Source organism: Panthera pardus, unplaced genomic scaffold, assembly GCF_024362965.1.
Source record: "Panthera pardus isolate Hobbes unplaced genomic scaffold, ASM2436296v1 HiC_scaffold_15, whole genome shotgun sequence".
Classification (NCBI taxonomy): domain Eukaryota; kingdom Metazoa; phylum Chordata; class Mammalia; order Carnivora; family Felidae; genus Panthera; species Panthera pardus.
Window position 1 is genome coordinate 13,112,081 of NW_026526710.1, and position 24,922 is coordinate 13,137,002.

Genomic DNA, 24,922 nt, shown 5'->3' on the forward strand with positions numbered 1-24,922 from the left:
GAATTAGGAAGGAGCGGTTTTCCTTGGCTGTCTCCCGTGATGACGTTCATCAGTTGGGCGGCCGCCCTTCTCTCCCTGTTCTCCTCACCCTTTCCCACATTCCTAGAATCTCTTTGGAATTCTTGCCAGCGTCCTACACCTGGGGAACGTTTGTTTTGAAGAGAACCACCAAGGCTGTGCCACGATCCCAGACACCCACGAGATCAAATGGATCGCCAAGGTGACGTTCGGCTTCTGAAAAGCACGGGGAGGGCCCGGCCCTTTCGGAGGCGGAGGGCAGGAGAGGGGAGCTGAAGGCAGCTGGAGGCCCAGGTCCCATGCGGCCAACACCGTGGCCTTCCGGCTGATACTGGCTAGGAGATTTAAAGAGCGAGGGGGGCAGGTGAGGGAGTGGGTAAAAGCCAGCTGAGTGTAAAATCAGGATGTGGTCTCTCTCGCATTTCGGTGGGATTATCTGTCAGGGTGTATAATCCTGGGCCTGGAAATGGCACCAATTCCTTGCAAATTGGCAAAAAGCAAATCCGATCGCTGAATGGCATTTTGGTTTCCATGTTTTCAGCTCCTGGGGGTCCACCCATCCATCCTTCTGGAAGCTCTCACCCATAGAAAGATTGAAGCCAAAACTGAAGAGGTAAAAATGACACTAGATGGAAATGTGCCTGCCCTCCCCGCTCTTGCCTGCCTCATGGAAGAGCAGGACGATGGTCCTAGAGGAGGCCGGGGTCCCGCCTTCCAGCTCCTGTAGGAGACTCCTGCCTCACCCTCCCCGTCCCCACCATTGCACCATCACTAGCTTTCCATGCCTCCCCTCTTGCCATGCCTTTCCCCCATGAGGTCTTTGCACATGCCGTTCCCTCTACTGGAACACTGTTCCCTGTGCTTCTCTAATTAATGCCTTCTCATCCTTCAGTTCCTGGGGTCACACCCTCAAAGAGTCTCCCTGACCATCCCACCCCTATCCTTATGCACCATCGGTATCTCCTCATACTGCTCTCAGCTTGCAACATGACGGCGTGTGGGGCGTGAATGTCCCGTCCCCCAACTGTGAACCCACAGAATTTGTCTCAGTCATGGCTGTACCTCAGCAGCTCCATGCGGTGCCCAACACGTCGTAAGCACTCAAGAAATAGCTACTGCCTGAACGTGTACAGGTGGGGGCGGTGTCTTCCCCCAGCACATATCCCTCGCTGGCTGCTATTAAAGGCTAATTTGGAAACTCGGGAGGAAGTGGGCTTTTTTTTTTTTTTTTTAAGAGAGAGAAAGAAAGTTGCAGAGAAAGAGGGAGACGGAGAACCCCAAGCAGGTTCCATGTTCAGTGCAGAGCTCGACATGGGGCTCAATCTCACCACCATGAGACCATGACCTGAACTGGAACCAAGCCCCGGAACGCTTAACCAACTGAGCCACCCAGGTGCCCCCATGGGTTTTTTGTTTTTTGTTTTTAACTTCTGTAATGATGCACCTGTTGTTGTCCTCAGGTAATATGCCCACTGACTCTGGAACTCTCTGTCTACGCTAGAGATGCAATGGCAAAGGCCATTTATGGACGAACATTTACTTGGCTAGTCAACAAAATCAATTCCTCCTTAGTGAACAAGGTTAGTCCAAACACGTTTGACTGACTCACTCTCGCTAACGTGGTAATGTTTTATAACCGACCTCGTCACTCTGAAGAATTTGTGAGCATTGACCGTTGGCCCCTGGTGCCCAGGGACGATATTGTTCCGCGTCTCCATTCCCGGCACACAGTAGGCTCACAAAAAAATGCCCGCTGAATGATTTTTGGAGTGTGTCCCGAAGTGTGGGATGCATAGTATTTGAAGTACGCCAGATGGCCTTCAGTGTCCACAGAATTTAGCTTTAACGGTGAGCATCTTTTAATGTGTATAAGAAAAAATATGTATAACAAGTCCTTCAGATTCACCCTGGGAGTTTCCTCCAAGCTAGAAATCAAGGAAATGATCCTGAGGCACAGAATATGTAGATGTAAAATTCAAGGAGATAGTATGTAAAGGACAGATTTGGAAGGCATCAGCTCAGGACACCATACGGAATGCTAAATTGTGGCCCTTTCGAAAAAAATAGGCATGTTCTCTTTAAATATCCATCTTTGGGGCGCCTGGGTGGCTCAGTCGGTTGGGCGTCCGACTTCAACTCAGGTCACGATCTCGCCGTCCGTGAGTTCGAGCCCCGCGTCGGGCTCTGGGCTGATGGCTCGGAGCCTGGAGCCTGTTTCCGATTCTGTGTCTCCCTCTCTCTCTGCCCCTCCCCCGTTCATGCTCTGTCTCTCTCTGTCCCAAAAATAAATAAACATTTAAAAAAAATAAAAATAAATATCCATCTTTGCACCTGGTCCTCTCTTTTTTTTTTTAAATTTTTTTAATGTTTATTTTTGAGAGAGAGAGACAGAGCATGAGTGCGGGAGAGGCAGAGAGAGAGAGGACATAGAATGGGAAGCAGGCTCCAGGCTTGGAGCCGTCCACACGGAGCCCGATGTGGGGCTCGAACTCGTGAACTGTGAGATCATGACCTGAGCCGAAGTCAAATGCTTAACTGACTGAGCCACCCAAGTGTCCCCATCCTCTGTTTTAAAATGACATTTGTATCACCTGTCCTCTCTCCTGGATAGACATCTCCTTTGCTGCTGTCTATAGAGGTCTCTTGCTTTCTTTGGGATTGATGTGGGCTTGGGAGGCTGAGAAGGGCTGAAGGAAGGGAGTGAACCAGAAGGGGAAGGTCTCACTTCTCGGGTGGTGGCTGTGGAAGCTTCAGTGGGATCCCGGCGGGCTGCCGGCCAGAGGAGCAGGCTGGTAAACTTGTTTCCACCCTATAATTTCTCTGTGAGCCAATGTTGGAGACAGAGAAGGTGTGAGTTTTATAACCAAGTCCCAGCTTTGGGGGCAGCTACCGGGTTTTAAGAGTCATTAAGTAAAAGACCTAACAATGAACAGTGTGTGTTACTTTGACTAGGATTTCACCAAGAAGACTGTGATTGGATTGCTGGATATCTATGGGTTTGAGGTCTTCGACAAGAATGGGTAAGTTTGTCATTACCTCCTGGTCCTCTGTCCGTCTGGTTTGAGGCATCTCTAATGTTGCTGGAACTGGGTTTCCCATCTTTAGAAATTCTCGGGATTTCCATAGCCGCTAACTCATAGACTGTTCCAGAATTGGAATGACCATTAAAAAAGGCAAACGTCTGGGGCGCCTGGGTGGCTCAGTCGGTTGAGCGTCCGACTTCGGCCCGGGTCACGATCTCGCGGTCCGTGTGTTCGAGCCCCGCGTCGGGCTCTGGGCTGATGGCTCAGAGCCTGGAGCCTCTTCCGATTCTGTGTCTCCCTCTCTCTCTGCCCCTCCCCTGTTCATGCTCTGTCTCTCTCTGTCTCAAAAATAAATAAACGTTAAAAAAAAAAAAAAGGCAAACGTCTTGGGGTGCCTCGGTGGCTCAGTAGGTCAAGTGTTCGACTTGGGCTCAGGTCACGATCTCATAGTTTGTGAGTTAGAGCCCCACGTTGGGGTCTGTGCAGACAGCTCGGAGCCTGGAGCCTGCTTTGGATTCTGTGTCTCATTCTTTCTCTGTCCCTCCCCCACTTATGCTCTATCTCTCTCCGTCTCTCAAAAATAAATAAATGTAAAAAAAAAAATGCAAACGTCTTTTCACTTGATTCTTGGGATCTATTTAGTAAATTGTATAATTAATAAGGACTTTGCTTTTTCTGTATTAAAAAGCATCTTTAAAAAAAGAAGTAAATACAGGGGTGCCTGGGTGGCTCAGTCAGCGAAGCGTTGACTATTGATTTCGGCTCAGGTCATGATCTCACAATTTCGTGAGTTTGAGCCCCGCATCAGGCTCCGTGCTGACAGTGCAGAGCCTGCTTGGGATTCTCTCTCTCCCTCTCTCTCTGCTCCTCCCCCACTTCCGCACTCTCTCTCTCAAAATAAGCGTTAGAAAAAAATAAAAATAAGCAAATACGGTTTTTTAATTGGTCTACTCGCGTAGCTTTAGCTCTTTAAATTTTTGGCCTCTCTAGTTTCGAACAGTTCTGCATCAATTACTGCAATGAGAAACTCCAACAACTGTTAATTGAGAGAACCCTTAAGGCGGAACAGGCAGAATATGAAATGGAAGGTATAGAGGTAAACGTCTTAATGTGTTCTTCTCACTTGATTTCTTAATCTAGCGAAAGAGATTTGCTTGAGAAGTGATATTTCCCTGGAGATTTTGGCCTCCCTAGTACTAAGAATTATTTTTTTCTCTCCTGCTCTGCTTCTTTTCTGGGAAATTACTTTGACATTCGGGTAGTTTCTTTTCTTTCTTTCTTTTTTTTTTTTTTTTTTTTTAATGTTAGAGATTAAAAAAATCAGATTTTGGAAAAATAACGTTGGAAAATCATTTTAAAAAGAGATCTATTGTATGTTCACCTAAATCCCCCTCGGAGAATTCTTTTCTCTTTGTCATTTCAGTGGGAGCCCATTCAGTATTTCAACAACAAGATCATCTGTGATTTGGTGGACGAGAGACACAAAGGGATCATTTCCATTCTGGTGAGAAAATTAACGTTGACTTAGAGTCCATTCATACGGTGTTGCCAACACGCGGAAGTCTTCCCCCAGGCTTGAAAAGGGTTGCTTAGCACAAGCAGAAAGCCAGAAAACATAAAGGAAGGTTTTACAAAGAATGTGCGCTGATCCAGAGTTGAGACTCCTTGGGATGCACCCGTGGCTTTATCTTGACCTGTTGGAACTTCTGAGACCATCCATGCCCAATTGTTCCAGTTCAAACATCGCTTTTTTCAACATGTTTATTTATTTTTGAGAGAAACAGAGTGGGAGCGAGGGAGGGGCAGGGAGAGAGGGAGACACAGAACCTGAAGCAGGCTTCAGGCTCCCAGCCATCACCCCGACGCAGGCTCGAACCCATAACCCACGAACTATGATATCGTGACCTGAGCCAAAGTCGGATGCTTAACCGACTGAGCCACCCAAGATGCCCCCAGACATCACTTTTTAAAATCTAAAGCCAATGAGAAAGTATTTCTTTGCCTTTTCATTTGGGATCTTCTCCCTTATAACGAAAATAATTGGTCTCCTCTCTCCTGCCTGCCGCCCGCCCCCACCTAACTGTTGGGTGAACAAGATTCTAAAGCACAGCAGTGACTACAGATGGTGCCTGTCGTTGCCAGGAACATGGGCACCCCCTGGATTCAGATGCCCGCCCCATTGCTTGCTAGCTATGTAACCTTGGGTGGGTGTCTTACCCTCTCTGAGCTCCCATCTCCTTGTCTTAAATGGACGCAGTGATAGCAGCACTTATCTCGAGGAATTGTAAGGACAGGCTGAGATTGTACATGCACAGGGCTTAGAATTATGCCGGCGTGTGGTAAGCATTCAGACTCTCTTCGTTCAACAAATGCTTACCGAATGCTTCCTTGGTGCCATGACTGTGCCCTGTGCTGTGGGACACGAGCAGTGGACAAAACAGATCAAAACCACTACATTCATGAAGCTTTAAATTCTAGCGCGGAGAGACTGACAACAGACCGTTTCGTGGGCAACATAAGTAGGTTTTACAATGAAAAAAGCTCAAAAGATGAGATGCGCCGGGAAGGATGACTCAATTTCAGGCGAGGTGGTCTGGGAAGGGCCGTGTGGACATCCGGGGAGGCAAGTTCCGGGAGGCACAGGCTGACATAAGCTCTTCTCGGGGCTCTCAATGCTCATATTGATGGCTAGACTAGCATAGACATGTCACTTCGAAAGGGTTGTCTCACTCACCTGAAGCCCGATGTTCTCTTGTCGTTTTAACAAAAGCTGCAGGGTTCATTTTAAAGATGGTCACTCGCATGTTGCCAATGTTAAGGGCCCGAAACAGGAAGTAGAAAGACACAGCCGGAGAGACGTGAGGAGTTAGATGCCCGGGGCTTTGTAGCTTTCTCTCCATGAGGTTTTTGCTCCTGGTAAAAGGGGATGTGGGCTTGGCCAGCAGTGGCTGGTTAAGGGAAACTGAGGTGGTGTTCAAGAAGACTTTGGAAATATGGTGGCCGGATGGGTGGGCGAGGTGACTTTTCACAGGATTTCAGATCCCTCTGAGAAGCTAAGCACGCGTGAGGGGTCACTGCCCTCGCGCCCCCAAGGTTCACCTGAACTTGGGTTGAGGTGACAGCGTTTTAGTCCACTACCTTCGGCCACAGCTGGCGAAGGCGTTTCAACTTGGAATCGATGGCGTAGGATGCTACGGATCGAGGCTTCTCTTTTTTTCTCTGGAAGGATGAAGAATGTATCCGTCCCGGTCCCGCTACGGACTTGAGTTTCCTGGAGAAATTGGAAGAGAAAGTAGGCCAGCATGCGCACTTCCAGACGTATGTATCTCGCTCGACAAGCTGTTGCTTGGGGAAGCTCGTCACTTACCCACTTTCTTGGGTATGTGGGCAGTGGACCCCAAGAGTAAAGGTGCTTCTTCGTGCACAGAAACGTGACGCACCATGATGATATACCGACTCCTATATACGTGTACCTTTTGTTAGTAGAAACCAAACCCGAATTCCAGGTAGAATGTTCTAAGATTTTGTATCTTTTTTTTTTTAACGTTTATTTTTGAGAGTGAGAGAGAGCACAGTGGAGGAGGGGCAGAGAGAGAGGGAGACACAGAGTCTGAAGCAGGCTCCAGGGTCCAAGCTGTCAGCACAGAGCCCGACGCGGGGCCCAAACTCATGAACCATGAGATCATGACCTGAGCCGAAGTCAGACACTTCATGGACTGGGCCACCCAGGCGCCCCTAAGATTTTGTATCTTTATGATCGTTACCTTGTGGACAGGGTCACAGGTGTGAAATAGGCTTCTTTTTCAAAGTCTTTTTTTTTTTTTTTTAATGTTTATTTTGAGAGAGAGAGAGTGCAAGCAGGGGAGGGACAGAGAGAGAGGGAGAGAGCCAACCAGGCTCAGTGCAGTCAGCCCAGAACCCAACACGGGGCTTGATCTCATGAACTGTGAGATCATGACCGGAGCTGAAATCAAGAGTCAGACACTTAATGGACTGAGCCACCCAGGAACCCCAGAAATAGTCTTTTTTTTTTTAAGTTACGTATCAGATATAAAGTACACACAGAGCTATGTGTGGATCTGAAGCGTACGACCCAATGAATCTTCACATTCGTGTGTACTCACATCACTGCCACGTAGATCCAGAGAATGAGGGTTTACAGCATCCAAGAAAATTGACTAGAATCGCAGCTCGGCCACTTATAAGACACGTGACCTATTAATATACCTGGTGCGGAGCATTGTAAGTGACTCCGTAAGTCACCTAGTGTAATTTCTGGCCGTGGCAAAGACCGGGTAAATGATAGTGGCTTTATCAGAGCTTTTGTAGAATGTTGAAAGGATAAGGAAATGAATCAAAAATGGAAAACTGAAGGGCACCTGGGTGGCTCAGTCAGTTAAATGTCTGACTTCAGCTCAGGTCACGATCTCATGGTTCATGAGTTAAAGCCCCACATCTGCACTGACTGTGCAGAGCCTGCTTGGGAATTCTCTCTCTTCCTCTCTCTCTCTGCCCCTCCCCCACTTGGGTATCTGCGTTGTCAATATATATATGTTCATTTCAAGAAAGGTTACAAAAAAATTAGCCATCACCAGAATCTGAAAAATGATGTTTTATGAGCATTTTAGTCACTTACCATCATAAAAAGGTAGTAAATTTGTTCTTAGTTATCATCTGGAAAAAGTAGAACTTTTTTCATTGTACAAATCAGTGTGTCTTCTGTGGCTCACGTGTGTTTTTTAAATCCTCAGTTCTCAGGGGAAGGATCACATTTTATTTTTAAGTCTTCATTTCAATTCCAGTTAGTTAACATACAGTGTTATGTTAGTTTCAGGGGTACAGTATAGTGATCATCACAAGTGAAGTCCTCAGTCCCCATCACCTATTTCCCCCATGTCCCCACCCTGGTAACCATCAGTTTATTCTCTACAGTTAAGAGTTTGTTTCTTGCTTTGTCTCTCCCCCACCGCTTTGTTCATTTGTTTCTTAAATTCCACGTATGAATGAGATCACACGGTATTTGTCTTTCTCTGACTGACTTTACTTAGCCATTATATTCTCTAGGTCCATCCATGTCGTTGCAAATGGCAAGATTTCATTCTTTTTTGTGGCTGGGTAATATTCCATTGCGTTTATATGCCATATCTTCTTTATCCATTCACCGATCGGTGGACACTTGGGCTGCTTCCATAATTTGACTGTTGTAAATAATGCTGCTATAAACATAGGGCTGCATGTATCCCTTTGAATTAGTGTTTTTGTATTCTTTGGGTAAATACCTCGTAGTACAATTGCTGGATTGTAGGGTAGCTCTGTTTCAACTTTTGGAGGAACCTCCCTAGTCCTTCCCACAGTGGCCGCACCAGTTTGCATCCCACCAGCTGTGCAAGTGGGTTACCCTTTCTCCAGGCTTCTCTTCCGCCCTTTGCTTTCTATGTCGGTGCGTTTTGTTACAGCAAACTAGGAAGGTTCAGTTCGTGTCTCGTTCTCTCTTGCTGCAGCCGGAAGCTGGCGGGGCCAAAGGGCCGAAAGAGGATTGGCTGGATGGAGTTTCGGCTCTCTCACTACGCAGGAGAGGTCACGTACTGCACCAAAGGTGAGTGTGCGTGGGGCGTAGGTCACGGTCACGCAGGTGTCCCTGTGTCCGCCGAAGAAACGGCTGCACGTCTATCCCAAACATTCCCTAGCTCTGCTTGCAAGCAAGCCGTTTGAAGTTTTCTCTTTATTGCTTTTTTGTCGAACCACTTCATTTCACCCATTTAAAGTGCACCATCCGGTAGTTTTTACTCTGTTCACTTGATAGTTATGCACCCGTCGCCGCTGTGCATTTTAGAACGCTTCGCCCCAGGGGCGCCTGGCGTGGCTCAGTCAATGAAGCAGGCAACTCTTGGCCTCGGCTCTGGTCGTGATCTCGCGGTTTGTGGGTTCGAGTCCCAGGTCAGGCTCCGCACTGATGGCACAGAGCCTGCTTGGGATTCTCCCTCTTTCTCTGTGCCCCTCTTCTGCTACCATGCTCTCTCTCTCTCTCTCTCTCTCAAAATAAATAACTATTTAACAAAAAAAGAACACTTCATCCCAAAAAGAAACCCTGTTTGCATTAGCAACTATTCCCTGTTTTCCCCAGCCCCATCCCCCACAGCTGTGAACTAATCTGTTTTCTGTCTCTGCAAATTTGCCTGTTCTGGGTATTTCATCTAAATGGAATCACACAATGTGTGGTCTTCTGTGTCTGGCTTCTTTCCCTTAGCATCTTGTTTTCAAGGTTCATCTGTGTTACCATTTTTTATTGCTAAATAATATTCCATCTATGGATATACCCTGTTTTGTTTATCCATTCATCAGTTGATAGGCATTTGGGGTGTTTGCTTTTGAGCTCTTACTAATAAGGTTCCTATGAACATTGTCTCTCAAAACCTTTAAAAAATATTTTCTTTTGTCATTTCTGCTTTAGGTTCTAAATTATTTTCATTTTTTTTTTCCTTTTACAGTTATTTTTCAAGGTAGGCTCCACACCCAACGTGGGGCTTGAACTCACAACCCCAAGATCAGGAGTCACATGCTCCATTGACTGAGCAAGCCAGGTGCCCCTAAATTATTTTCACTTTTAAATAAGTTTCTCTAAGAATATTTAAAAAGCAACATGTATTTTTTCTCTTGAATTCAGAGTGGTATAAAAACAGAAAACATTTTCAAATGGAATGAATCTCTCTTTGTGGATAATTGATTGATTGTCATCATCAATAATACACACATAACGCAAGAAGTTCCTAACGGTACAGAAAAGTCCAAAAAAGGAAACTAAAAGTCCCCTTTACTCCTAGTTTCTCCCACAGGAACCAACAGTTTCTTGTAATTTCTTTCAGGAAAATAGAAATATCTTCTGCATCTACTTAAGTATGTGGGGACACATATACATATTCAAATAACACATATATGCACACGCATTTAAGTAACACAGATTGTTATTCTGTGTTCTCTGTTTTGCATTTTTTTTCATTTAGTGAAAACGAGAAAAATTGTTTTTGTTTTAAATGTTTATTTATTTTTGAGAGAGAGAGAGAGGGAGAAAAAGCGTGTGCCCAAGTGAGCTAGGGGCACAGAGACAGACAGAGAGAGAGAGAGAGAGAGAGAAGCGGGGCTCATATTCACCCGAACTGGGGCTCAAGCTCACCTAGTGTGGGATTTGAACTCATGGGATCATGACCTGAGCCGAAGTCAGATGCACCCAGGTGCCCTAAATGTTTGTTTATTTTTGAGCGAAAGAGCGTGAACAGGGGAGGGGCAGAGAGAGAGAAAAGGAGAGAGAGGGAGACAGAGGATCCGAAGCAGGCTCGGTCCTGACAGCAGAGAGCCCAGTGTGGGGTTAAGCGCACTAACCTCAAGACCATGATCTGAGCCAAAGTCAGACGCTCAACCGACTGAGCCACCTAGGAGCCCAAGATCATTTGGATTCCAATTAACGCTCAATACTTACTGTAGGCCAGACACTGTCCCAGTGCTTCACCTCACAGAACCGTTTTATTATCCTTCTTTTAATCTCGAAGGCAACTGAGCTCAGAGAAGTCAAGTAACTTGCCCAAGGTCACTCAGATAGTAAGTGACAGAGCTGGGGTTCAGACCCGCACCTTTTGCCTCCGCACTCACATCTATTCTCCGTAGCAGCCAACAGATTGCACCACGTTTCTTTTGAGAGGCTACAGGCACTCCCTCTAGGGCCGTGTCCTTTGATCTGTTTGATGGACACAGCTTGTTTCCAGTTTTGTTTCTTGTAAACCCTGCTGTCGTTGACCCCCTTGCATATTTCACTTGGCCAATCTGTGCATGTTAGATACGTAGCATAAATTCCCAAAAGTGACATTGCTAAGTTAAAAGTTCTATCAGAAATTAGTTTGGGGGCACCTGGGCGGCTCAGTGGGTTGAGGGTCCAACTTTGGCTCAGGTCATGACCTCGTGGTTCGTGGGTTCGAGCCCCTGAGTAGGGCTCTCCGCTGTCACTGCACAGCCCACTTCAAATCCTCTGTCTCCTTCTCTGTCTGTGCCTCCCCTGCTTGTTCTCTCTCTCTCTCTCTCTCTCTCTCTCTCTCTCAACAATAAACGTTTAAAAAGTTTTTCTAAGAAGAAAACCTTACGCCAAGTGAAATAAGCCAGTTACAAAAGGACAAAACCCTGCATCATTCCCATTATAAGGCGTAGTCAAATTAGAAGAGGAGCCAAATTCCTAGAGGCAGAAAGTGGTGGTTACGTTAGCATTTAACGGGGTCAGAGTTTCAGTTTGAGAAGGTGAAGCATTTTGGAGACGACTGGTGGTGCCGGTTACACAGCAATGTGGCCGTGCTTAATACCCCTGAACACGTAACAATAGCTAAAATGCTACATTTTATGTTATGTCTGTTTTGCCACAATAAGGATGCCAGTCTTGGTGACTCCAAATAGTCTTCTGAAAAGGTTAGGTCTCAGACGCCTTTTTTTAGTTGGTTTTGATTGTATAACGTCATTTAGTTACGAACGCAATTATTAGTAACCGATAAGGTTTTAAGCGAGCACTGAACAAACCAAGTTTTAACATTGGAAATGGCGAGTTTCCCTTTGTATGAAGACACTGTTGGGTGCCTCGAGTCCTGGGGCTTCAGCTTGGCTTTGCTAAGTGGTGGGATGATTTTCTCACCTGGCTTCGCCTGGCCCCTCTTGAAATTCAGCACCCCCTTCCTTGTTCTGACATCATTCCGTTTATACGTAGTTCTATGCTACGGGACTAGGACATATCTACAGTGCTTCGCGTAAAATCTCTACCTTCTTGTGAGAGCTAAGTGGGAGTTTAGAGTACGGCGTGTATGCCATAGATTCAACTCTGAGGACCTCATTCTCAACCAAGGGCGAGCTAACTCCTCCAGGAACATCTGGCCATGACTAGAGACAATTTGACTCTTGCAGCTAGAGAAGGTGACACTGACATCGCATGGGTAGAGGTCAGGGATGCTGTTAAACATTCTGTGATTCGCAAGATGGACCCCACAACAAAGTCTTTTCAGCCCCGAATGTGAGCAGTGCCAAGGCTGGGAAGCTCCGACCTGATCCTAGGAGATTATTTGCAGGGTTTCCTTTTGCGATCACTTGGGATGGAAATGCATTTTTAGGCAAAGCCATTGACTCAAAAAAAGTTTCAACGTTTTACAGGTTTCTTGGAAAAGAACAATGATCTCCTCTACAGACATCTGAAAGAAGTAAGTGTGAAGTTTAACCGTGTGTGTTTCTGATGGTTATTAGATATCACCCATGACCCGGATTTGGGGCTAGATTGGGCCTCCTGGATTTCTCTCTGCAGTCCTTTACGATAGACCTTCATGGCCGGAACAGATATTTGAGGTCATCTGTACGATGTGCCCTTGATCCAACGTGCCTATTCAAGTGTGTATGTTGCCCCTGCTGTGTGCCAGAACTCTGTACCCGCTCGGGGCGGTCCTTGCTCTCACGAGGCTTACCGTGGGGGTGGGGAGTGGCCGAGGATAAATATATACATTGACCCCTGAACAACAAGATCCCGCCAATCCTCCGTGCAGTCAAACATCCACCTATAACTGGGCACCTGGGTGGCTCAGTTGGCTAAGCATCTGACCTCGGCCCAGGTCATGACCTCATAGTTCACGAGCTCGAGCCTTGCATCGGGCTCCGTGCCGCCTGTGCGGAGTCTGCTTGGGATTCTCTCTCTCTTTCTTCCTCTCTCTCTGCCCCTGCCATGTTCTCTCTGTTTCTCAAAAATAAATAATTTTAAAAATCCATGTATGACTTTTGACTTCCCACAACTTAACTGCTAACAGCCTGCCGTTGACCGGAAACCTTACTGATGCATGAACAGCCGATTCACATATATTTTGTCTGTTACGTGTATCATATATGCTGCATTCTTAAAAGGAGGTAAGCTAGAGAAAAGAAAATGTTAGTAAGAAAATCTTACAGAGATTCTTAAATACAGAGAACAAACTTGAGGCCCCCAAACCAAGAGCACACTGTATACTCTGTATGTTAGCCAACTAAACAATAAATCGTATTAAAAAAAAAAGAAAATCTTAAAATACATTTATAGTAATGTTACTGTTAAAACAAAAACTACATGTAAGTGGATCCACATGGTTCAAATCCGTATTGTTCAAAGGTCAACTGCACACGATAAGTTATCCATCAGTGAGAAGTGCTATGAAGAAAATAAGGAAATATGATCGAGAGGGACATTTTCTTTTTTAAAGTTTGTTTATTTTGAGAGAGACAGAGCCTGAATGGGGGATGAGCAGAGAGAGGGAGAGGGAGAATCCCAAGCAGGCTCAGCACTGATGCAGAGCCTGACACAGGGGCTTGAATTGACAAACTGTGAGATCATGACCTGAGCCGAAATCAAGAGTCAGATGCTTAACTGATCGAGCCACCCAGGTGCCCTGAGAGGGACATTTTAAATTTAGTTTAAGAGATCAAAGAAAGCACCCCTCTGGAGGTGACTTCGAGCTGTTGACTGGAAAAAAATGGGGTTTCTCCAGGGTGGGGGGACCAGCATGTGCAAAGGCCCTGAGGCCCAGATGAGTTCAGTGTGTGTTCAGTGACGAGTATAATGTTAGGAGCGGGGACTGAGCCCATCAGGATGAAGTGCCCAAGGAGGAGTAGAGATTTTTGTTCTGGTGCAGCGGGAATATAGCAGGGTAGCACAAACAGAGGATGAGGAGACGGACCCAGAGAAATCTCAACTTGTTCAAGGTCACACGGTGAGGTGGGGCTGAGATTAGCCCCTAGGGCTGCTGCTGCAAGTCCCAGTCTCCCTCCATGTACCTCACTGATCAGAAAAACCTTGGGTGTTGTAGAGCCTTGCTTTGCATGGAAACAGTCTACTGTTTTATAAAAATGGGATTTTACTTAAGTAGCTTGGTCTACAAAGAGCTTAACCGTTAGGGAGGCATTTTCAGAGTGGACGCACAAACCAGTCATTTCAGGGATGTCTTCTGCCCTCCCTGGTCTTTCTCTGTCACTTCTAGGTCCTCTTGTCCCCACCTCTGGGGTTCAGGGTAGAGAAGCAATTCCTAACTTTGGATCTCTGCTCCAGGCAGGTGCTCCCTGGGTCATTGTCAGCCCCACCCCTTCCCAACTGGGGGTCTCGGGCAGACCTCCCCATCTGGTGAGGTGGGTCTGGTGGGGCCTCCCTCTCAGAGTCGCGGTGAATGACACAGGAGTGGAAGGGCCGGGCCGACACAGGGAACGTAATAATCGTCTCCTGACGATTTGACACACTGGCCTCTGTGTGCCATGCCCCTGCCCCTCACAAACCCACCCACGGAGGGGGCTTCCCATGGAAAAATCTCCAAGTCTCTCACTTGATCAGCCAGGGCTGAGGCTCCTTGCACTTTGTTTTGGCTTCAAAATGGGTCATTTCAATTTGCTCTCTCCTGTATGCAAATTGCTCTTTCCTGCTGTTGTAAATGCAGAATTAGAGTGTATTAAACAATTTTTTTTAAACTTAAAGAAACGTTGGGGGGCACAGGGGGCTCCGTCGGTTAAGCGTCTGACTTCGGCTCAGGTCATGACCTTGACGTTCGTGGGTTCAAGCCCCGCATTGGACTCTGTGCTGACAGCTCAGAGCCTGGAGCCTCCTTCAGATTCTGTGTCTCCTTCTCTCTCTGCCCCCACCCCCCTCCATTCTCTGTCTGTCTCTCTCTTTCTCTCAAAAATCAATAAGTAAACTTAAAAAATACCATAAAATGAAGATTTAAACATTTCCTTCCGTGTTTGACTATGTCTTTTCCCCACTTCTTCAAGTGCTCCGGAAGTAAGTGGCTCTGGGACCTTGTGCACACTTATGCAAGCTCTCCTGAAGGCCCCTTAGTGATTTCCGAAACACTGAACGTGGAACTCGTTTCTTTTACTTGCAGGTGCTCTGCAGTTCCAAAAATCGCATCCTTAAGGAATGCTTCCTGGTGGCTGAGTTAGAAAACCGAAGAAGGCCACCAACGGTGAGTGGGGAGGTGGGGAAAAAATGCTCATGCAGAATTAGAAAGGTAGCAAAAATCAGCCAGAGGGCACAGTTACCCCCAGTTACCTATACATTTTAAGCTGTCCTTCCTTTTTCTGGAAATGTTGCTAACACGTTCTACTAAATATATACTTTCCAAGTGTAGCAACCAGTGTGCTTATTTGCACTCAGTGCCTACTGTGTAGAGGGGGCACAGGAGTTAACGCTGACAAAGTGGACAAGATCTCTCTTCTCATGGGGCTTATAATCTAGTGAAAGAAAATATGGGAAAATACCATCAAAGAAAGAAAGAACTTAAAACAGTGTGTCATAAAGGAAGCTTGGTAACAAGGAAGTAAGAGAGCATGGGGTGATGGTCTCAATGGCGATACTGGCTCTTACAAGGCGCTCATCACATATTTGCTAAGTGAAGGAAGAATTCTGGACAGGTGCTTGTCCGGCTTCTGCTTGACCAGTCTGAGCCTGTACTTCTCGGGCCAGGACATTCAGAACCTTCTCCTAGTGGGCAGAATGGTAATGGGGAGGATAATATGTCAGGAATTGGGACCTAAAGGGCTGGCCAATCTTCTCTGTATTTACTTGGAGCTGCAATATCTACTTAGTTCATCCTCTCTCTCTCTTTCTCAAGGTGGGGACTCAGTTTAAAAACAGCCTGAGCAGCCTTCTGGAAATCCTCATCTCTAAGGAACCTTCATACATCCGTTGCATCAAGCCCAATGAGAGGAAAGAACCCAGTGAGTCATGAATCGTTCTGAACACTGAACTCAGGGAAATAAGGCTGGGAGGAAAGCCAAGGTGGCAGTGGGTTAAAATCCTAACAAAAAAACAAAAACCCCACAGGCTTGCTCCTTGCTCTCCATACATGATTTATTTTCATTTTTAAATAATAGAAGGTAAACGAATAAGGAGGGAGAGGAGTTTTTTTGGTGGTCTTGTGTGACCATTGCTCAGAGCCTGGCCAGTTTCAGGAGCAGCACAGCTGAGCCAGGCAGATGTCAGAGGTGGGGGGAAGCAGTGTTGCTTCTCTCCAGCCAGCGAACAGTTTTCCAAATGGTCTGGGACTTGGGTATCTTCCACGCTCATGCCATGGTCGGTAACACAGTTGTATAGTCAGAGGCTTACAGAAGGCAGGCAGGAAGAGCACGTGAGTGAAGCAGGATGTAAGGCAATAGGGAGTGGAGGGGACTGTGGCGAACTGCAAAGGGCACATGCTGTCTAAAGGAGCAGCCCTATTACCTTCCAGCTAGTTATTGCCACGTGGGACTCTAGCCCAGCATGGCCGGATATCTTTTTTTTTTTTTTTAAGAGAAGCCAGAAATCCAATTTTTGCTGTAAATTCCCCCATTAAAATAAAACAACAGAGTTAGGACCTGACAAAATATGTCCGTGGCCAGACCCAGCCCACAGATGGTCAGCTTGCAGCCTGTGATCTGTCTTGGTTGAAACGGAGCCATGGAATCCTTTACTGTCACTCTCCCTTCTGTGTTTCCAAAGGCAAGTTTGATGACTTGCTCATAAGGCATCAGATCAAGTACCTGGGGCTGATGGAGCACCTGCGGGTGAGACGGGCTGGCTTTGCACACCGGCGGAAATATGAACATTTCTTGCAAAGGTAAAGTTGGTTTTGTTGAGTTGAAGCTGGTACAAATGCCTACTGTGTGAGGACTCTCAGGGTGCGTTGCTGAATAAAAGGCCAGGCCCCGGGCAACTCCATTTGGTTAATTGCTGTAGACTTGACTGTGATGAGCACTAACATTTTGCAGAATAGGAAACTGATTCACTGTACCTCCTTCCCTTCCTGACGTTAAGCCTGTAACTTCTTGGAGTCCAGGAAACACAGGTTAACGCACAGACCTGCCACCCAGGGGGCAGAGTGGGCAGTGCACCACTTGAGTCTGTACTTAGTTGGGGAAGACCCTTCCCATGGTGATTGTAGGTGCTAGTTTAGCCTTCAGTCTGGAAGCGATCCTCTCGGCCTCATGGGCTATCAAGAGAAGGAGGTGTAGTGGTGTGAACATAAGTTCATAAGGATTTAATGATATAATCCCACCACCACCGCCACTCAAATTGCTTGTGCACCAACACTTCATTGGTGGGGGGCTATGTGTGAATTTGTCCTACCAAAAAAAAAAAAAAAAAAAAACAAAAAACCACATTCTCACACACTCAAGGGAAGCAGAATAAAATTGTTATTTTTGTGGGTCGCCATGGTTGAATATTGGCAACTTTATATTTTAACCTGATACTAAGCTGCTTTTGAGCTTCAACTGTATAAAAGCCTTGTGCACGAGCTTACATTTTTCATCAGATTTCTCGCATTTTGCAACTTACATCCAGATCCTGCCCTTTGAAACTTGAGCGTTTTCTAGCAGCTCTAATTTTTAGCCCCTGATTTAGTGATCTCAGATCTTTCTCTACCAAAGATCATGTTTATTTTTCTCCCATGAGCCTCATGCCTTGATAAGTAATATCTGCTTATATGCATTTATTAAGTAATAATCTCTTTCCTTACTGTTCTGTTAATGATTTATATACCTGCTGACACCCTTTAGCTGTAACCCCCTTATCTCCTTACCACCCCCACTCCAGCCCGAAGCAGTCACTAACCTACTGCTTGTCTCTCTAGATTTCCCCATTCTGAACATTTCATATGCATGAAATCATACAGTATGTGGCCTTTTGTGACTGGTTTCTGTCACTTGGCATCGTGTTTTCAAGGTTCATCCCTGTTGTAGTGTATATTTTCATTCCTTTTGAGGGCTGAATCATGCTCCATTGTGTGGATAGACAGGCCACATTCTATTTATGCATTATCAGTTGATGGGCATTTGGATTGTTTCTGCTCGGGGCTATTATGAATAATACTGTTAGGAACATACATGCATAGGTTTTTATGTGGACATGTATTTTTATTTGGGAGGGGGTATACCTATGAGTAGATTACTAGGTTGTATGATAATTCAATGTTTATTTGTTTGAGGAACTACCAGACTGTTTGCTTTGTGTTTGCTCATCAGCTACTTGTATTTCATTCATCATTTTCACATATCCATTTTTTTCTGAGTCTAACTTGGGGTAGAGATGGCCAGAATCAGCAGCCACCGCCCACCCTACCCCCCAAACACATGCGCGTTTGACGTTCCCATTTTTTTTTTTGCATTTTTTTGCACTTCACACATCTTCTTTTTCTATTTTGTTATCACCTGAGGCTCCTTCACTCTTTCTGTAAATACTACTGAGCACCTGCTGTGTGCCAGCGCTGTCCTTGGTGCTGGGTAACTGCAGGACAGCACAGACCCCACTGCAGCATGGGGTTTACTTCCTAGTGGGGGAGCCCACTAGCTATAATGAGGATATAGGCGGTCAAGTGGGGATATGTCTTTGAAGGGAAATGAATCTGGGGAGGGGAAAGAGGAGCAGGGTCGAAAGGTGGAAGGCTTTACCTCTTTAGGTAAGGTGGTCTGGGAGGGCCTTTCCAAGTGGAGGGAGGGAGCCATGAAGGTATTTGGGGACAGTGATCCAGGGAGAAGAGCCTGGAGGTGGGAACTGGGTGGGCTGGAGGACCAGCCAGGAGGCTGGCATGGCTGCAGGTCAGTGGGCTCAGGGAGGGGCTAAAGATGATCATATGTGTGCACCCTGCCTGGCCTTACTTCCCTTGATCAGGAAGCTATTATATCTCACATTTGAAATTTACTAGTGGAACTTACACAGATGGAACGTACTAGTCTCTCTCCCTGCCAGTGTTTAAGGCATCTCCTCATTCCCCGCCGTGTCTGTCTAGCCCATGTTTGGACAACTTTGATGACGTGTGCTAGTGATGGGCGTGGCCTGGACAGCCGGGAGCAGGGCCTGGGGCTGTACTGTGTTCCCTGGGGTTGGCGTGCCCCTGTGCCTTTGTGTGCACGTGACTAGACCGGGAAAGGTAACCAGGGAAGAACACATGACACTCAGTGCCTGTCTTAATTCAGGCGGCTAAAACAAAGTACCGGGGACTGGGTGGTTTACAAACAACAGAAATTTATTTCTCACAGTTTGGGAGGCTGGAAATCTGAGCTCGAGATAGCAGCGTGGTCATGTTCCAGTGAGGACTGTCTTCTGGGTTGCATGAAGTCCGCCATTCTCTCATATCCTCGCGTGGGGGAAAGAGGGTGAGGGAGATCTCTGGAGGCCTCTGTTATGGGGACACTCATCCCTTTCATGGAGGCTCCCTCATGACCTCATCACCTCCCAAAGACCCCACCTCCTAAAGCCATCACATCGTGGGTTAGGATTTCAGCATGAGAATTTAGGAGTAAGGAGACGACACAAACATTCAGTCCATTGCCCTTCATGGACTTGCTCATAAAGTATAGTTCCTGGAAAATAAACCCATTTTTAACAGAGTAAAATGTGGGGTCCTGGGTGGCTCAGTTGGTTAAGCATCCGGCTTCGACTCAAGTCATGATCTTGCAGTCCGTGGGTTCGAGCCCCGTGTCGGGCTCTGTGCTGACAGCTCAGAACCTGGATCCTGTTTCGGATTCTGGGTCTCCCCCTCTCTCTGCCCCTCCCCTGATCACACGCTGTGTCTCTCTCAAATATAAACATTAACGGATTTTAAAAAACAGTGGAAAATGTGATTTTGAAATAGTAGGAAACATGTAACATTATTAAGGGCAAGAAGCATAGTAGGAGTAACGTAGCTAACATTGTTTTGAAGTCTCGGACTGTGTCCAGTGCTCTCCACAGATTATCTCCCTTCAGCCTTGTGACGGTCCCACGAGAAGGGCTTGTTATTGTTCGTGTTGCACAGGGTGAGGAGGTGAAGTGACTTGCCCGGCTCCTGAGCTGGACTCAAACCCAGCCAGGGCGGTCCCGGATATAGTTTCTACCCTTGGTCCACGGGCACTTGGAATTCTGCGTTCTCTTATTTCATTATGTTTCAGACAACCATGGTTCTGTCTATGGTGACCACATATAGAAGGGAGTTGTACTGTGTGCTGAAATCAGGTTCTTAAATCAATATTACGTCCAAAATTACCCTTGAGAAATCCCTCGTCACTTACCAAGCACGGTACCTTTTCTTCCTGTGCTGGCCCACGTTCATTTATCTATTCATTCATCGGCAGACGGACGTTTGGGTTGTGTCTACCTTTTGTCTATGATGAGTGATGACACCGTGAACGTTCATGTATGAGCTTGTGTGTGGACGTATGTTTTCATGTCTCTGCGTGTGTACTTAGGAGTGGAATGGAGTTTCTTGGGTGGGGTGTCTGACGATGTCTTTGTTCTATGAAGACAGACCCAACCCACCCCGTTGAGACCGTTTCTCCCTTTTATGTTTCTTGCCAAGTGTGTGTTATTGAATTCAAGGAAGTTGGTATGATGAGTCTGCTAGATTGTGCTGAGTCGCTGACATACCACAGCGGAGCACATCCTGAGCTCTGGAGGGGAGTGGGGGTGGGGGAGGTGAGTGGAAGGTCCGAAGGCTTTCTGGAAGGGCCTCTCCTCTCCCCAGGTACAAGTCCTTGTGCCCAGACACCTGGCCACACTGGCACGGGCCTCCAGCAGAGGGCGTAGAACGGCTGATCCAGTACATCGGCTACACGCCCGAGGAGTACAAGTTAGGGAGGTAAGTGGCCAAGAAATCCCCGTTGAAAAGCTTTGTGCATTGACCCGTATGCGTCTAGAGCCTGGAGATGAATTTTTAAAGGAATTTACGTAGACGTACAAGCGGATACCTCCATCCACTCAAGTTAGATGCAGCTCCGTGAAGAAAACACTGTGTGTACCTGCTCACCTTGCTTTGCTCACGCAGAATATTGCACGACGTTTCTGAAAGCAGCTGAGTGTCCACAGTTGAGCTCAGTTCTGACACTGTCTACCTAGGTAGTGTCCAATGCCCAAGTTAAGGACTCAGCGTCGCCAGACTGTCTACCCCGCCCCCCACTTCAGATGCCAGTCACAAGTCCCACTGGTCACCTGTGCTTCTGACCACTGACTGGCTAGCTATTGGAGGTTCCCAGGACCCCCTCTTTGGGTTCAATCGATTGGCTAGAGTGGCTCAGAAAACTCAGAAAAAAATTTTACTTGGGTCCCTGAGTGGCTCGGTCGGTGGAGCCATCAGCTCAGGACATGGTCTTGCGGTTCAGGAGTTCGAGCCCCGCATCAGGCTCGCTGCTGTCAGTGAAGAACCTGCTTCAGAACTTCTGTTCCCCTCTCTCTGCCTCTCCTCCGCTTGCACAGATGCTCGCTCTCTCTCTCTCTCTCTCTCAAAAATAAAAATTAAAGAAAAACTAAAACATTTTTCTTACTGGATTGCCGGCTTATTACAAAAAAATAGAACTCAAGAACAGCCAGATGGAAGAGATACATAGGGCGGGGTCTGGGGAAGAAGCCTGGAACTTCCATGCCCTCTCCAGGTACACTCAGAACATCAAGCCACGTCTTTTTTTGGCGGAGGGCACGGGGGAGCGGTTATGGAGGCTTCATTACATGGGCACGATTGACAAAGTCATCAGTTCAACCCCCAGCCCCCCTCCCCTACCTCGAGGCGGGGCTGAAAGTCCTCAGCCTCTCATCTCAAGATTGGTTTCCCTGGCAGCCGGCTCCCATCCTTAGCTTATCTAGGGGGCTTTGCACACATCACTTCCTTAGCAGAAACTCGGGTGTGGTGTGGTCGAAAGGGATCTGTTAATGACTAGTGAGACACCCGTTTCACTCTTATCCCTTTGAAACCATTTCAGGAACAGAGTCCAAATATAACAAGAAGAGGCCCCTGTTGCTCTAATTACAAGGATTTGGGGAGCCGTGATACTGGAACAGGACAAAGACCAAATACATCTATTTTTTGAATGTTTGTTTATTTTGAGAGAGTACGCGCAGGGGGAGGGGCAGGGAGGGGGAGAGAGAATCCCAAGCAGGCTCTGCCCTGCCAGTGCAGAGAGCAACACGGGGCTCGATCTCAGGAACTGTGGTTAAGAGTCGGACACTCAACCGATGCTTAACTGGCTGAGCCCGCCAGGCATCCCCAAATATGTATTTATTATTAAGAGTCACAACATCACAAGCTCCAAGTGGTTGGAAGGGCTCTAGCACTGCCTACGGGAGGAGATTAAGTTGGAAAGGAACCCTGTGTTCTATACCTCACTCAGGGCTGGGTTGAACGTCTTTGCCTGCAAGATGAGTTTGTTTGGTCTTGTTATTGATCACATGCACGCAGGACCTCTCAGAGGGGATATTAGGACTTCTGTGATGCCAAAGCTCCTCGGGCATCCCAGAAGGTGGTGTTCTAGAACTCCGAGTACATTACTGTACAACTACTCACTGTAGTTGTCCGTGAGCAGGAGAACTTTTGTACACATTGGAAGCGTTTGAGGCAGAACTCTGTGGGGCGAACCGCGAAGAGTTTAGTTTGTCCTATAAGTCCTTTTGGTCAGGGTGAATTTGGTGGTAGGGAGCGGTGCCCAAGGGTATAGACGGGCATTCCCAGGCCACAGAGAATCCAGCTCCAGGGATCTCTGCCTTCGAATCTATCGGGGGCTTTGCCTGTCAACTCCTAACTCCCACTCACATATAGACAGCCGTCTGGACACCTGGTCCCTCTCCATCCTTACACTTCTGTCCTGGGACCTGCTTCAACTATTAACCACATTTCTAAGCCTGATGCCTGAGGGGAATGGAGCTTCACACAGCCCAAGGGAGGCGGACTAAAGAGGTCATAGGTGGTAAGTTGCCCTCACAGGGTGCGTAGGGCAGGTAGAAAGTGATGCATATTGATAATTTATCTTTGCTGGTGGAGGGGATTTCCTTTTTTTTTTTTTTTTTTAACATTTACTTTTTGAGAGAACATGAGCGGGGGAGGGACAGAGAGAGAGAGAGAGAGAGAGAGAGAGAGAGAGAGGGAGACACAGAATCCGAAGCAGGCTCCAGGCTCAGAGCTGTCAGCACAGAGCCTGACGTGGGGCTCAAACTCACAAACTATGAGATCATGACCTGCGCCGAAGTCAGACGCTTAACAAATTGAGCCACCCAGGTGCCCCAAGGGGGTCTTCTTTTAAACTGAGACTGGGGGCACCTGGGTGGCTCAGTTGGTTAAGCATCCGATTCTTGATTTCGGCTCAGGCCATGATCTCACGGTTCTTGGGATTGAGCCCCATATCAGGCTCTGCACTGACAGTGTGGAACCTACTTGGGATCCTCTCTGTCCCTCTCGGCCCCTCCCCCACTTGTGCGTGCACACACTCTCTCTCAAATAAACATTTTTTAAAAAGATAAAACCTGGGGCGCCTGGGTGGCTCAGTTGGTTGAGCGTCCGACTTCGGCTTGGGTCATGATCTCGCGGTCCGTGAGTTTGAGCCCCACGTCAGGCTCTGTGCTGACAGCTCAGAGCCTGGAGCCTGTTTTGGATTCTGTGTCTCCCTCTCTCTTTGACCCTCCCCCGTTCATGCTCTGTCTCTCGCTGTCTCAAAAATAACGTTAAAAAAAAAATTAAAAAAAAAAGATAAAACCTAAAAAACAAAACAAAAAAAACTGAGACTCCTATTCCTTGTCATCAATCTTCAAAGCCTAAGGAACTAACATCAAGTCAAATCAATGTAGTAGTTTCCTGAGGCTGGTAACAAATGACCACAGACTGGCTGGCTTTAAACAACAGAAGAGTGTTCTCAAGGTGTCGGCGGGCTCTGTGGGAGGGTCCTTCCTTGCCTCTTCCAGCTTCTGGTGGCTCCTGACCTTCCTTGGCTTGTGGCCACTTCCCTCCCTCCAGTCTCTGCTTCTGTCTTCACATGAACCTCCCTGTGCCTGTGTGTCCTTTTCTGTCCCTTAGATGCACACGCATGCTGGATTTAGGTGAACCCTAATTCTGGATGATCTCTTCTCAATCCCTACCTTGATGACGTCTGCAAAGACCCTATTGCCAGATAAGATCACATTCTGAGGTTCTGGCGAGGGGACACTATTCAAGCCAGCCAATTACTCATGACAACGATCTTTCTTTCACTTCTAGAACCAAGATATTCATTCGTTTCCCCAGAACTCTGTTTGCTACTGAAGATGCCTTTGAATTTAGTAAACATCAATTAGGTATGATTTTCTTTTTCTTTTTTCTTTTCTTTTTTTTTTTTTTTTTTCCTGTCCTGATTTCCGTAGAATGTGAAACGAACCGGCTTAGCTTGGGTTACATCTTACACATGGTGTCTGATCTAATGTAAGAAGCACTCGCTTTGGAAACCCAGAATGAGAACACATGGGTTTATATGCCTTAATGCGTGTTTGGAGGGTAGTCATGGATGCACCCGGAAACTTAAATGCCGGATTGCCATCCCACTTGTTAGGACCCGAACCTCAAATGAAGCTTTGAACACTTCGTTCATACCAGTATGATGCCGGAAGGTGTCACCTCAAAGCCTGCAGGCACGGGGGACGGGGTGGGGGCGCGGGGTGCGGGGAGCACAGCGAACGGCAAATGAGAAAAGTTCTGGGGTGGAGGTTGGGGGTGCAAAAAAATGTAAAAACTCCTGGAGTGCAGTGGGGCTTCTCCCTTGAAATCTCAACTGGTCTGTCGAGACAGACCCTGCCGCGTATACCTGAGTGCTTTCTGTGTGCCAGGTACATATTAAGTCCTCTGCCCTCAGGACCTCGTTGTGCTCTTTAAAACTAACCTGTGCAGCTGTATTATCTCCACTTTGCAGTCAGGGAAACTGAGGCCCAAGACGTTGGTAACTTGCTGAAGGCTGCACAGCTAGTAAGCGGCAGAGCTTGGGTTGGAACATGGGTCTGCCCGCCTTCAGGAGCCGGGCTTGTGACCACCGTCCTTTTTTTGGACCGTGACAGCAGTGGGCACCAATCCCGGGACCTGGTTTCTGGGTGGGTGCTGGCTGCAGGGGGGACCCCAGCG

The 24,922-nt window shown here is 47.1% G+C and overlaps 1 protein-coding gene across 1 annotated transcript in view; it reads left to right on the forward strand.

The window, feature by feature from the left end:
- MYO1H (myosin IH) overlaps positions 1-24,922 on the forward strand; it is a 45,310-nt gene that overhangs the window by 11,212 nt on the left and 9,176 nt on the right. Inside the window, exons 7-20 of the mRNA XM_019467182.2 lie at positions 107-220; positions 560-631; positions 1,479-1,598; positions 2,971-3,038; positions 4,032-4,137; positions 4,465-4,545; positions 6,268-6,359; positions 8,543-8,637; positions 12,216-12,262; positions 14,948-15,028; positions 15,677-15,782; positions 16,543-16,660; positions 20,543-20,656; positions 24,032-24,108. Coding sequence (XP_019322727.2) covers positions 107-220; positions 560-631; positions 1,479-1,598; positions 2,971-3,038; positions 4,032-4,137; positions 4,465-4,545; positions 6,268-6,359; positions 8,543-8,637; positions 12,216-12,262; positions 14,948-15,028; positions 15,677-15,782; positions 16,543-16,660; positions 20,543-20,656; positions 24,032-24,108 — 1,291 coding nt within the window. The remainder of the gene's footprint in view (positions 1-106; positions 221-559; positions 632-1,478; positions 1,599-2,970; positions 3,039-4,031; positions 4,138-4,464; positions 4,546-6,267; positions 6,360-8,542; positions 8,638-12,215; positions 12,263-14,947; positions 15,029-15,676; positions 15,783-16,542; positions 16,661-20,542; positions 20,657-24,031; positions 24,109-24,922) is intronic.